We start from the raw sequence: 13,692 nt of genomic DNA on the forward strand, positions 1-13,692 counted from the left end.
AAATAGCTTTCCCAGCTGAACGAAAGACACATTTCGTTCAAACATTGCTACTAGCCTTAGCAAACATTCTTCTAACAAGAACGCGACTGAAATATTTTCCAGAAATGGCTCTTGAGTCTAGGATTACGCAAGAAGAGATTAAAAAGGAACCAGAAAAGCCTATTGACCGTGAAAAGGTAGAAAGGAGCTATTTATATCAATACAGAGCGCAAATGCACGGTCAGTGTGTTTGAAGCTCTGTTAGCTAGCTAGCCAGGCTGTCTGGATACTGTTAGATTCAAGAAGGTGTGCAACTCTTCAGTAGCACGAGAAAATGGATGTTTGCTATCACGAGCTTGTGGTGATTGGCTCAGGTCTTTCTTGGTCTTGCACATTGCAAACTAACCTAGCCAAACCAAACTAGCAAATCTAATTAGCTATCACGTCTCACACGAATGCAAATATAGTATGGCTACGGATTAGCTTGCTAGCTACCTAGCATAGTCAGTTGACTAACGTAGTTAGCTAGGCATGATCGAGCTTGCGTTGCTGGCACCCGGTTACCTAACGCAAAATATGTTGTTCATACAGACGTGTCCATTACTGTTGCGGGTATTTACTACAAACAGCGGAAGACACCACCGACCGGACGAATTTGCACGAGGAAACGTCCCCTCCAGTGAACTGCAAATATACACATGGTGAGAGAAATGATGTAGTTTAAGTTTGTCTGTTACAACTTGGCAGGCGCGTTGGGTCTTTTTAACCACGGCATTGTGTTTGTGTGTAGGATGGATGCAACGCTGAAAGAGCTGACCAGCCTCGTGAAGGAGGTGTATCCAGACGCGCGGAAGAAAGGGACGCACTTTGGATTTGCGATCGTTTATCCAGAGCCTAAAAGACAGAGCTACAGGTAATCTAGCACCCACATGCAGCTACAGATGGCCCTCTCACGAAGTTGTTTACTTTCCAGTTTCAGAAGAAAGCAAACACAGGGCAGCGAGGATAGTCCAACCAGTCATCTGATACTCTGATGAAGTGGTGTAGTGTGTGTGTACACAGGTAAACAACATTTAACCACCTCAAAGGAAAGGAATTTACTCTATATCCACCTCTGAGAAGCGTACTTGCCGTATTCTCACTTGATTCACATTCCATGTGAAAAAATTGACCAAAGAGAAAGATGAACTTCACATCGTTCTATCATGAGTAGTGTCATGAGCACACTCCTGTTTCTAAACCTGACTTGGGTTTTGATCTTTCATTTTATGCATTGGGGTTGTTTAAACACAGTATGCCCACCTACTAAGGCACAACTACATCAATGCTCAGATGGGTATTTAGAAGGATTAGGGTTGATGATCTCCTCCAGCAGATGTGGCTTCTTCCCCCAGGGTTAGGGTTAGGGTTGGCCCTCTACAGCAGACCCCTCACCAGGCTTCTTCCCCCAGGGTTAGGGTTAGGGTTGGCCCTCTACAGCAGACCCCTCACCAGGCTTCTTCCCCCAGGGTTAGGGTTGGCCCTCTACAGCAGACCCCTCACCAGGCTTCTTCCCCCAGGGTTAGGGTTAGGGTTGGCCCTCTACAGCAGACCCCTCACCAGGCTTCTTCCCCCAGGGTTAGGGTTAGGGTTGGCCCTCTACAGCAGACCCCTCACCAGGCTTCTTCCCCCAGGGTTAGGGTTGGCCCTCTACAGCAGACCCCTCACCAGGCTTCTTCCCCCAGGGTGAAGGACATTGGCAGTACCGTGTCTGGCCGGAAGGGGGCAGACGACTCCATGACTCTCCAGTCCCAGCGCTTCCAGATAGGAGATTACCTGGACATCACCATCACCCCTCCTAACAGAGCCCCTCCCCTCAACACGCGCATGAGGCCTTTCTAGATGCTCTCCCCCTGTATCTCTCCCCTCTTTACCCCTCCACCTCTCTCTTCCCCTCTTTATCTTTCGCGCATACATTTTACACAGTATCTTATACATCTATATTATACATCTAACTTGCAGACTCTGAGCTCTTCTGACCACATGCTTATGCTGTTTTTTTTCTCTTTTTAAAGATGTCATAAAATAACCCTTTCTTGTCCCTTGTGGAAAATGCTTGTAAAATAAAGTTGCCTTTTACAATAAATGGGTCTTTAGTTTGTGCAGGATGGGTTTGAAGCCATGGGGTTTTAGATTGTGTCATGGGCTTCCCTGCAGGGGGCAGCAGTAACCAGCCAGCTCACTAGACCACCCCCACCTGGACAGCAGCAGCAGCTGGCAGTGCAGAAGCAACATTTCCTTTGTCCTCATTCAAGTTCAAGTCTTTTATAGAACTATTGACCATGACGTCACAACAATAATAGACGTTCTTCCGGGTGTCAAAGCCGATGACACCACTAGTAAATAATAATAAACCCTAACACGAGAAAATTGCTTGGAAGGGAGATAATTTTTATATCTACCCACTTATACTACTAAATTAATTTGTGTATTAATTTGACCTTGTCAATTTGATCACTGGCTTTATTTGTACTCATGAGAAAACAATAATGTGGCAGAAGGTATTTGTATTTCTGTTAGTTAAAACATTGTGAAATGTTAAGAAAATCTATGTTTACAGTAGCGGCTGGATCTCTTCTCTGGTCAGTGGAAGCCGCTTGCGTTCTGCCACCCGGAAGTATCTTGGTGCCTATGAAATGCCCTATTGTCAGATGCACAGACCAACACAGGATCAGACTGGGCACTGACATTCTTAGGACAAGACAATGCAAAGCAACCTGGCATAACATGACATAAGTACTCACAACAAGTTTACACCTATGACAAGTTAACATATAATATTATAGACCTAAAAAATATACAAGAGGAGGAAAAATATACAGGAGTCAGATGGCTGAGCGGTGAGGGAATCGGGCTAGTAATCTGAAGGTTGCCAGTTCGATTCCCGGTCATGCCAACTGACGTTGTGTCCTTGGGCAAGGCACTTCACCCTACTTGCCTCAGGGGAATGTCCCTGTACTTACTGTAACTCGCTCTGGATAAGAGCGTCTGCTAAATGACTAAATGTAAATGTAAGAGTATACTAAACCTATAACCCATGTGATCTCTTACCATGAATTTCAACACACCTGTTGAACCTCTTGAACTTACTCTTTATAATTATGTTACTGTCTAAAAGTCTAACTCTCAAACAATCTTGCTTTAATACAGAGACCAGATCCTCTGTCTAGTAGAGACCAGATCCTCTGTCTAGTAGAGACCAAACCCTCTCTCCCCACAGTAGCGGCAGAGAACTGACAGATCTTGACTTGGCTTCTGGCACAGCAGTCTGCTTGTGTGTGTGTTAATGCGTGTGCATGTGTTTGTGTGTTAATGCGTGTGTGTGTTAATGCATGTGCATGCGTGTGTGAGTGTGGATGAGAGAGACAGCAAGTGATGACACACCCGGATACGGATCGCTGACATTTAACCCTCGTGCTGCCTTCGGGTCACATGACCCAAAGGTTCATAACGAACCATCGTTGTGTTTACCCAATTTTACCCAATACAAAAACAAATAAAAATAATTTTCTTTTAACCTTTGCAATGTGGGGGGTCTGAGACAGCCCAACGGTTAAAAGAAAATGCTTCACTTTGTTTTTGTATGCGGTAAAGTTGTCGCAATACGACGGTGGGTCACAATGACTGATGGGTCAGAACGACCCGAAGATAACACAAGGGTTAAGAAGCAAAAAAAGCATTTTTCTCTCTGCCTGTCTCTGTTGTCCTGCCCACTTTGTCTATTCTCTCCATTTCTCTTCTCCCTCTGCTCCCCCTCTCAGATACTTCCTCTGCTCCCCCTCTCAGATACTCCCTCTGCTCCCCCTCTCAGATAATCCCTCTGCTCCCCCTCTCAGATACTCCCTCTGCTCCCCCTCTCAGATACTCCCTCTGCTCCCCCTCTCAGATACTCCCTCTGCTCCTCCTCTCAGATACTCCCTCTGCTCCTCCTCTCAGATACTCCCTCTGCTCCCCCTCTCAGATACTCCCTCTGCTCCCCCTCTCAGATACTCCCTCTGCTCCCCCTCTCAGATACTCCCTCTGCTCCCCCTCTCAGATACTCTCCTCCCCCTCTCAGATACTCCCTCTGCTCCCCCTCTCAGATACTCCCTCTGCTCCCCCTCTCAGATACTCCCTCTGCCCCCCCTCTCAGATACTCCCTGTGCTCCCCCTCTCAGATACTCCCTCTGCCCCCCCTCTCAGATACTCCCTGTGCTCCCCCTCTCAGATACTCCCTCTGCCCCCCCTCTCAGATACTCCCTCTGCTCCCCCTCTCAGATACTCCCTGTGCCCCCCCTCTCAGATACTCCCTCTGCTCCCCCTCTCAGATACTCCCTCTGCTCCCCCTCTCAGATACTCCCTCTGCTCCTCCTCTCAGATACTCCCTCTGCTCCCCCTCTCAGATACTCCCTCTGCTCCTCCTCTCAGATACTCCCTCTGCTCCCCCTCTCAGATACTCCCTCTGCTCCTCCTCTCAGATACTCCCTCTGCTCCCCCTCTCAGATACTCCCTCTGCTCCCCCTCTCAGATACTCCCTCTGCCCCCCCTCTCAGATACTCCCTCTGCTCCCCCTCTCAGATACTCCCTTTGCTCCCCCTCTCAGATACTCCCTCTGCTCCCCCTCTCAGATACTCCCTCTGCTCCCCCTCTCAGATACTCCCTCTGCTCCTCCTCTCAGATACTCCCTCTGCTCCCCCTCTCAGATACTCCCTCTGCTCCCCCTCTCAGATACTCCCTCTGCTCCCCCTCTCAGATACTCCCTCTGCTCCCCCTCTCAGATACTCCCTCTGCTCCCCCTCTCAGATACTCCCTCTGCTCCTCCTCTCAGATACTCCCTCTGCTCCTCCTCTCAGATACTCCCTCTGCTCCCCCTCTGAATTGTAATTGAAAGACAATTTTTTTTGATGGATGTCAGTCATGAATGTGTTAAACTTGGTATTTCTCTTTATCATCTCTATATATTCCTGTTGTCTCAGCTCTCCAAACAATGTCTTAACCCTCGTGCTGCCTTCGGGTCACATGACCCAAAGGTTCATAACGAACCATCGTTGTGTTTACCCAATTTTACCCAATACAAAAACAAATTAAAATAATTTTCTTTTAACCTTTGCAATGTGGGGGGTCTGAGACAGCCCAACGGTTAAAAGAAAATGCTTCACTTTGTCTTTGTATGCGGTAAATCTGTCGCAATACGACGGTGGGTCACAATGACTGATGGGTCAGAATGACCCGAAGATAACACAAGGGTTAAAATGCTTTCTCCCAAACGTCTTCATTTTTTATAAGTTTTTCTAGTTTGTAATGTAAAGTGTAATGTGAATGTAAAGTCATCGTGACACTTGTGTCACGATGACACAAGTTTATTCAGAGATTAAAATCTTATCATTCATACGTTACAATAATACGGCACAGTACTAGACTACTGCTGTGTTCGTCTTGGTAGCGATTGCGTTGGTTGAATTGGATTTAACGTTCCGTTGTACGGTTTAAGCTGAAATTAATTATTTTCATGAACAGATTGACAACGTTTAGGCTGTGGCAATGAAGTTCAGGTTAGTAGTTATATAGACTTTTGATTTAAGTAAGGGGAGTGCCGAACATGTTCTGTTGCCGTTTGACTTCCTAAACAGCTGTGTAGTGTAGATGTTTTTGTAGTGTGTCTCACCTAAGCTACAGCGTTGCAGTGAGCTACACTGGTTTGAAACCACAGGTAATGGTAATTTCACCAACAAATCGTTTACTAATGTCAGAATAAATCCTACAACGAAAATGTATATGTGAGGAATGTTTATTTTAACGATTGAAAACAGATAACGCTACATCATAGACCACTGTAGTATGTGTTGCCCGGGCAACACAGGCTAATGTCATGATGCTAATACTTCAGTGAAATAGTAGACTACTGTTTCCGAAAGTAGATGTACTTCCTTAATAATATCAGCTTATATTGTACATTACACATCACAATTGTGTGTCATATCACAAAGTAAAATGAGTAAATAGTTATCACCCTGGCCTCTTTGCTTGTGGCGTTTCTGCAGCTGCCTTGCAGTAAAGCTATAGTTAGCCTAGCTATCTCCCAGAAGTTAACGAGCTGCTAAACTAATATTCTGCTAGAGGTAGTCACGCGTGTTTTCGTGACGTTAGTGACGTAAGTAGCGTCATTGACTGTGGTTAGCAAGTTAGCCACCGTTAGCTTCACTTTTCGACACAAAAACGTAATTTCTACTTAAACCGTGCAACGGAGCGTAAATCCCAATACAAGCAACTCAATCGCTTCCAAGACGAAACTTTTGACACCTACGTTGTCTATGTAGGCCAAATATTGACTGAGTTTTAGGGGGGCAAAAAGAAATAAAAATAATAATAATAATAATATATATGTGAGAGAACAAAGGTTGTGCTCTCGCCGAAGGCTTGAGCACACCCAATGAGTAAATAGTTATCACCCTGGCCTCTTTGCTTGTGGCGTTTCTGCAGCTGCCTTGCAGTAAAGCTATAGTTAGCCTAGCTATCCCCCAAGTTAACAGATGCGAAACGAATGTTCTGCCAAGGGTAGTCACGCGTGTTTTCGTGACGTTAGTGACGTTAGTAACGTCAGTGACTGTGGCTAGCAAATTAGCCACCGTTAGCTTCACTTTTCACCACAAAAACGCAATTTCTACTTAAACCATGCAACGGAACGTAAATAAAAATACAACCAACGCAATCGCTAACAAGACGAACCTTTTGACACCGCCGTTGTGTATGTAGTCCAAATATTGACTGATCCTTAGGGGGGCGAAAATAAACAATAATAAATAATAATAAATATATATGTGAAATAACAAAGGTTGTGCCCTTGCCGAAGGCAAAGCACACCCAACAAGTGAAATCAATTTTGACTGGTTGTGTTTAATTAATGACATGTTTTCTCTATTTGTAATTGATTGTTGCCACTTGTGTTTACCAGTATGTATGACATTTGCATTAGAGTGCAGAATGTGTTTTGAGAATGAGAAGTTTTGCTGAAAAGTCTAAGTGAGGTCTGCAAATTGTGTTTTACCATGTGAAATGGTTTAAGGTATTGACAACAGACTGCACAATGAGCTACATGAGTTCAGGCAATGGGTTTTAGTGTTTTAGCTTTTGAGAAAAACTGTAACATCTTTCCATGCTGATTTCAACAGCACCTGGACTTATTCAGCTCTTTCCACCCATGGTCTTCTGAGCCTCATTATTGAACACCTCGTTAAGGACAAAACAGCAGACGTCATTGAACATTTGCATTTCCCAGAGAGTTCATCATGTAGATTAGAGGTTGGATATTAATGCACTATTCTAGAAAATTTGGTCATTGTAAGCTGATAAGGGTCGGTGGACAGTACAGGGGAGAGGACTCGGGTTTAGAAGAGGAGGGGGGGGAGGAGCAGAGGACATACAGACAAACATGAGTACACTTGTGCACACATGAACACGCACACACGCACACACACACACGCACACACGCATCTCTAGTGCCCTGTAGGCCTTGCTGTCAGTCAGAACTCCAGAGGGAGAAACTGTAAATGTCACCATGTCTCTCTTCCAAACAACCCAAATAAAATTAAAGAGACCGAAAGAGAGAGAGAGAGAGAGAGAGAGAGAGAGAGAGAGAGAGAGGGAAAGACAGAGGGAGAGAGAGAGAGACTGAAAGAGAGAGAGAGACAGAGACCGAAAGAGAGAAAGGGAAAGACAGAGGAAGAGAGAAAGAGAGGGAGGGAGGCCAAAAGAGAGAGAAGGAAAGAACGGAGAGAAAAAGAGAAAAAGTTCTCCACCCCACATTCACTATTCCAACCCAACAACCCAACAAGCTTAGTGCTAGCACAAACACACACACCTTTACACACATACTGTGTATACAAGCACACACACCTTCACACATGTACTGTATACAAGCACACACACCTTTACACATGTACTGTATATACAAGCTCACACACCTTTACACACATACTGTATATACACACACCTTCACACATGTACTGTATACACACACACACCTTTACACACATACTGTATATACACACACACCTTCACACATGTACTGTATACACACACACACCTTTACACACATACTGTATATACAAACACACCGGTAAATGCATATATACAAACGTACTCTACATATATACATGCAAACACTCTTACACACACATGAAACAACATAAAACCTTACACAAAAACATGTGTTGTTTACTCTCACGTAAACAAACACTGTCTAACACATACATACACATACATGGGAGTCTGGTGGCTGAGCGGTTAAGGAATCGGGCTAGTAATCAGAAGGTTGCTGGTTCGATTAAACATGCCCTTTAAAATATATAAAACACACTCTTCATACACATAGCTACAAAGACGTACAAACATGTTGGCATGCAGTCTATAGACCTCTACACAAGCATTGCCATTATTAGATTTTTAAACATACATAAGGGCAAAATTATATCTTACAGTAGGAGGTACCCATATCTTCTCTTTCTAGTGCTCATCTATAGAGATAGTATCATCTATAGAGACAGTATTAATCTATATATATAGTATTATAGAGACAGCATTCATCGATAGAGATGGTATACTCTATAGAGACAGCATTCATCTACAGTATAGAGATAGCATCGTCTCAGCTTGTCTGGACAGTATTCAGGACTGACAGAAGAAGTCTAAATGACAGTTTTTTTTTTACCCCTGCAGTTAATGACAAGGTCACCTTCTTCCCAAACAGTCAGTTATTGCTCTAGTATCTACACTTGAATCTGATTCTATTTTTTATTCCACAGCTAGTTTCTTTCTATGTCCTGGTTTCCTTCTCTCTCTCTCTCTCTCTCTCTCTCTCTCTCTCTCTCTCTCTCTCTCTCTCTCTCTCTCTCTCTCTCTCTCTCTCTCTCTCTCCCTCCCTCCCCCCCCCCCCCTCTCTCTCTCCCTCCCTCCCCCCCATCTCTCTCTCTCCCAGACACCAACACATTTATTCTATGTGAGACTAACCCTTGTCAGATTTACTGGATTGTTGTCTTGGTGCTTCATGAGAGACCATAGCACGAAGAGAGTGATAATTGGATTCAACACGTGTCCTATTTGTAAAGGTCACATACACTGCTCTCTTTAAATATACAGTATATATGCTGCATATCTACAACCCCAATTCCAAAAAAGTTGGGATGCTGTTCGAAACGTAAATATGAACAGAATGCAATGATTTTAAAATCTCAGAAACTCAACTACAACTAACCTGGTAAAATGCAAACAGGTCAGTTACATGATTGGGTATAAAAACAGTATCTTACAGAGGCAGAATCTCAGAAGTAACGATGGGCAGAGGTTCACCAATCTGCATCTACATATTGTGGAACCATTTCAGAATAATGTTCCTCAATGTAAAATTGTAAAGACTTTGAATATCTCATCATCTACAATACATAATAAAGTAATTCTGAGAATCTGGACGCAAAAAGTAAAACATCTGGACTAGCACTTGCGTGAGTGCAGCCATTTGTTTACTGAGGTAGTTATAGCAACCCCAGGCATGGAAAGTCCATCTTTGCACGCCGATACAGATCAACCAATGGGGTTAGGGTGACACCGTGACATGCATTGATTGACAGCTTACCTCATTAGCTTAAGGACAAGGAAATACAGAAATAAATGAACACAAAAATAAATGCAGAATATATATTCTGTATATATTTATTTTTATTTTTTGATGTACAGTACCAGTCAAAAGTTTGGACACATTATGGGAAAATGTGTCAAAACATTTGACTGGTACTGTATAAATAAATTTATTGACACATTTATTTATTCATTTATTTTTTATTATGGCAGGTTTGGTCCTCCATAATTAAAACCCTGATATTTGGACTGAAAAAAATTCCACATCCAGCAGGTTTCAGAGAGTTTTTCGTAATAATCGCACAGACAGTTAATTTATGGACAGAACTGAAGTTTTGAAGAAGCAAACCAACCACATGATGGAGATTAATGACAGCCACCATGAACTCATTGAAAAGGACAAAGAAATACCGTCTGACGAGTGCCCATGGCCGCGCCTGGAGGAGTGTAGGCTACAGAGGGAGGTTAGGTGACAGCGTGCTAATGCGATGCTAACTTTGTTTGCCATCTGCGGTGATTTTGGTTTACAAGAATTTAACCTCTAATCTCAAAAAGCACTTTACCATTCATCAATAAAGTTAACATTTTGGTTTTTTTGAAGTCACTATTTTTATTTATGGATCTTTGATTGTATTAAAAGGTTATTAGAAAATTCATTACATATCACCAGCTAAAAAGTAACTAGTACTCTGAGTAGTTTTTGAGAAGAGTAATTTGCACTTTTAAGTACTTTTTGAACACCTGTATTTTGACTTGTAATTGAGTATTATCTATGTACCCATTTTCAGTACTCTTTCCATCACTGCCTACACCATACACACATGTACACACCTCATACACACCACACACACACCCCACACCACTCTCACACACATATACACACACACACCACATACACCCACACTATATACACCCATACCACACAGCTTCCAGCGCTCTGTTCGGCCTGACAGGCTGATTGGATCCAGAGGCTGGTTGCTATAACGACCATAATGGGACTTCAAACAGGCAAAAACTTGGCCGCCCGGCTCTGAGTGGCAACAATTACCCTGAAGAGCCCAGCCTGCGATGTCGGTAGAGTGGGTGTGCATGCATGTGTGTGTGTATGAGGTATGTGTGTGTGTATGAAGTGTGGTTGTGTGTTGTGTGTGTACGTGTGAGTGTGTGTGCATGTGTGTTTGTGTGTGTGTGCATCAAGCAACCTTTCCATGCAACCTCGCCAAACAGATTTTGGTGCCAGCTTGCGAGTTTGTGTGTTGTCTGTGAGCATGGGGGTGTGTGCATGAGTATGTGTCTGTGTGTATAAGAATTTACCGTGATTTGTTTATGGCCTTATAAATGATAAGCACAATAAATTGAATAGTCTGCCCTTTATGATAACAAATTTGAAAAACAAATAATTAATTGGTGTGCTTTTCATTACATTTCAAAATATAAAGAAAATGATGACTGAGGGCAATATAAAAGAAGTCTCTTTATATAAATACTTTATTCAATGTTTTATCTGTGGATACAATGGATAGACACAAACTGTCCGGTCTGTATGTAAAGTGTTAGCGGTACACCAACCGTCAGAAGCTTTTTAAAATGTTTTTATTGAATTGATACACATAGTCTAACAGTACCACATGCATGTTTCCAACTTTCCCTTTTACCATGCAACAGGTGGATCATGATAAACTAAGAGAGAAGTGTAGGACAGACAGAGGGTTCCTCTTGCAACTGAATGATAGCAAGAAGTGATTCATCTGACAAAACAGCTCAATGGAAATAGAGTCTGTAAAGAGTTGTTGAAAATAGCATGAAATGTGTTTGTGCATTTAACAGGAAGTGAAAGAGAAGACAGAGTGAGAAAATGTGAGCGCAAGAGAGTGTGTACATCAGAACACAAAGGGAAGTGCAGTCCTTCTAGAACATTACATGCTGGCTGCTCCTGCCCACACATCTTGTCATCTAAACTAGATGACAGGTTACCTGGGAGACATTCTGCATCTCCATCAACATGCTAATTGATGGAGCTGAAGCTCTTCCTAGATGGCAGCAATATGAAACCAGGACTGCGAGTGCTCGCACAGAACCCAACAAGTCATTTGGAACTATGACAAACACTGCAGATTTTAAAAGACACAACCTCAGATTACAAACAGTATCTCCATCACAAACAGGGTCTTCTTCTCGTCTCAGTACAAACGCAACACAGTGGACAGGTAACAGGACCTTCTGCTGTTCCTCCAACACGGTCAGCATCAGGGTCCTTAAGGTGATTTGTAATGGTGGCCCACAGAGAGAGTGGAGTCTTCCACCCCTCCATCTCCCAGACCGAGGGAGGTGGAGAGAACCTGCAGATCCACAGGGAACCACACATTTCACCAAGACCAGTTTACACATAAATAACAGATTTACATAACCAACCAGTTATCAAAACCCCATGACATTTCAAAGACTTACAAACATGTTACGTTCCCAGCTACAGCCAGAAGATACCTTCCCCTCCTGTCACAGGTATCCTAACTGGTAAGGGTGTGGCCAAAGGTGCAGCTAGCTAAAAAAAAAAAGGTCTCGAGATCAGTATTTACGCTAAGGACCAATAACACCACCTACAGTGCAGTGTCTGGCTTTACATCCCTCACTACTGAATGAGACTCCAGTGTATATTTCCCAGGAGCACTAGAGGGTTTGTAGTCACAGTGGGAGAGCAAACATCTGTGGGTTAATAAGAACAAACTAAAACCAGGAGCAGACCAGACCAGAACCAAAACCAGCCAAGGACTCGGACCAGGACAAGAAACAGCATAGACCAGAACCAGGACCAGATGTAGGTCATGGCCCACTGGAGGCTTGAAGGCTAACTGGTGGTTGCTTAATCTACTTTATCCAAACATGTTTCTGAAGAACTTCTGTTTACCTAGAGGAGCATTCTGGTGATGTCTGTCCAGGTTTTAGCAGCAATAGTGGACCACCTGTATCCTCATCATAACCATAACCCTCATCATCCTATATTTTGGTTGTCTAGTCCTCTCACAGATTTATTGAGATTAACCAGATGTATTTGAACTGCAATAGCTCTATTTGATCATTATATATTTCAGCAGTCATTTCTCATCCCACCAGCAAGGTTCATTGAACCAGTTCTGTTACAAAAGAAACACATTTACAATGTACTTCCTGTCATTATGAGACGCTACCCTGTCTCCATCTACCTCCACTCAGCCCTCCACCACCCTAACCCTCCACTCAGCCCTCCACCACCCTAACCCTCCACTCAGCCCTCCACCACCCTAACCCTCCACTCAGCCCTCCACCACCCTAACCCTCCACTCAGCCCTCCACCACCCTAACCCTCCACTCAGCCCTCCACCACCCTAACCCTCCACTCAGCCCTCCACCACCCTAACCCTCCACTCAGCCCTCCACCACCCTAACCCTCCACTCAGCCCTCCACCACCCTAACCCTAACCCTCCACTCAGCCCTCCACCACCCTAACCCTCCACTCAGCCCTCCACCACCCTAACCCTCCACTCAGCCCTCCACCACCCTAACCCTAACCCTCCACTCAGCCCTCCACCACCCTAACCCTCCACTCAGCCCTCCACCACCCTAACCCTCCACCACCCTAACCCTAACCCTCCACGACCCTAACCCTAACGACAGGCTGGGTCTCTCAAAGTGGAGACACAACATCACAAACCAGAAGATCCACTTCATGGGGCCAGTGTTAACACGTCACCTATAGCAACAGGACCTGAATGTTCCTTTAAGCTAGCCATATCTGTCACTCCTCAAAACAAAATATGCAAATGATCCTAACACCAAGTTACCACACAATGTGTTGTAAAACTGTCTTTAATCTAGTGATATTAAAAATGATGACATCAACTATGTGGATTTAAATCCACTTTAAGGCCAAATTGAACAAATTCTGCCATCCACCATAAAATGGCCCCATGTCTTTGTCCATAAGCAGTTTACTTCTGCAAAATAAGCAAAAACTCATGGGTAACCAACAGACGCGTTTCAGCTCTACACTACACTAGCGACACTAGCCCCAGTGTCCTGATCCAGCT

General features: G+C 43.9%; 1 protein-coding gene across 1 annotated transcript; it reads left to right on the plus strand.

Moving 5' to 3' along the window:
• LOC134007349 (histone deacetylase complex subunit SAP18-like) lies at positions 1-2,104 on the plus strand. The gene is made up of 4 exons (XM_062446762.1): positions 1-176; positions 571-680; positions 770-892; positions 1,704-2,104. Exons 1-4 carry the CDS (start codon positions 105-107, stop codon positions 1,858-1,860), a joined length of 462 nt encoding a protein of 153 aa, XP_062302746.1. The 5' UTR covers positions 1-104; the 3' UTR covers positions 1,861-2,104.
• Positions 2,105-13,692: the final 11,588 nt, after the last annotated feature.

Source organism: Osmerus eperlanus, chromosome 21 (genome assembly GCF_963692335.1).
Source record: "Osmerus eperlanus chromosome 21, fOsmEpe2.1, whole genome shotgun sequence".
NCBI classification, from domain to species: domain Eukaryota; kingdom Metazoa; phylum Chordata; class Actinopteri; order Osmeriformes; family Osmeridae; genus Osmerus; species Osmerus eperlanus.

Bases quoted from the DNA above. Each gene is read 5' to 3' on its own strand.
- LOC134007349 (XM_062446762.1), top strand. From the start codon at position 105: ATGGCTCTTGAGTCTAGGATTACGCAAGAAGAGATTAAAAAGGAACCA. The intron at 681-769 runs GTGAGAGAAATG...GTTTGTGTGTAG, and splicing joins GAACTGCAAATATACACATG to GATGGATGCAACGCTGAAAG. The intron at 893-1,703 runs GTAATCTAGCAC...TTCTTCCCCCAG, and splicing joins CCTAAAAGACAGAGCTACAG to GGTGAAGGACATTGGCAGTA.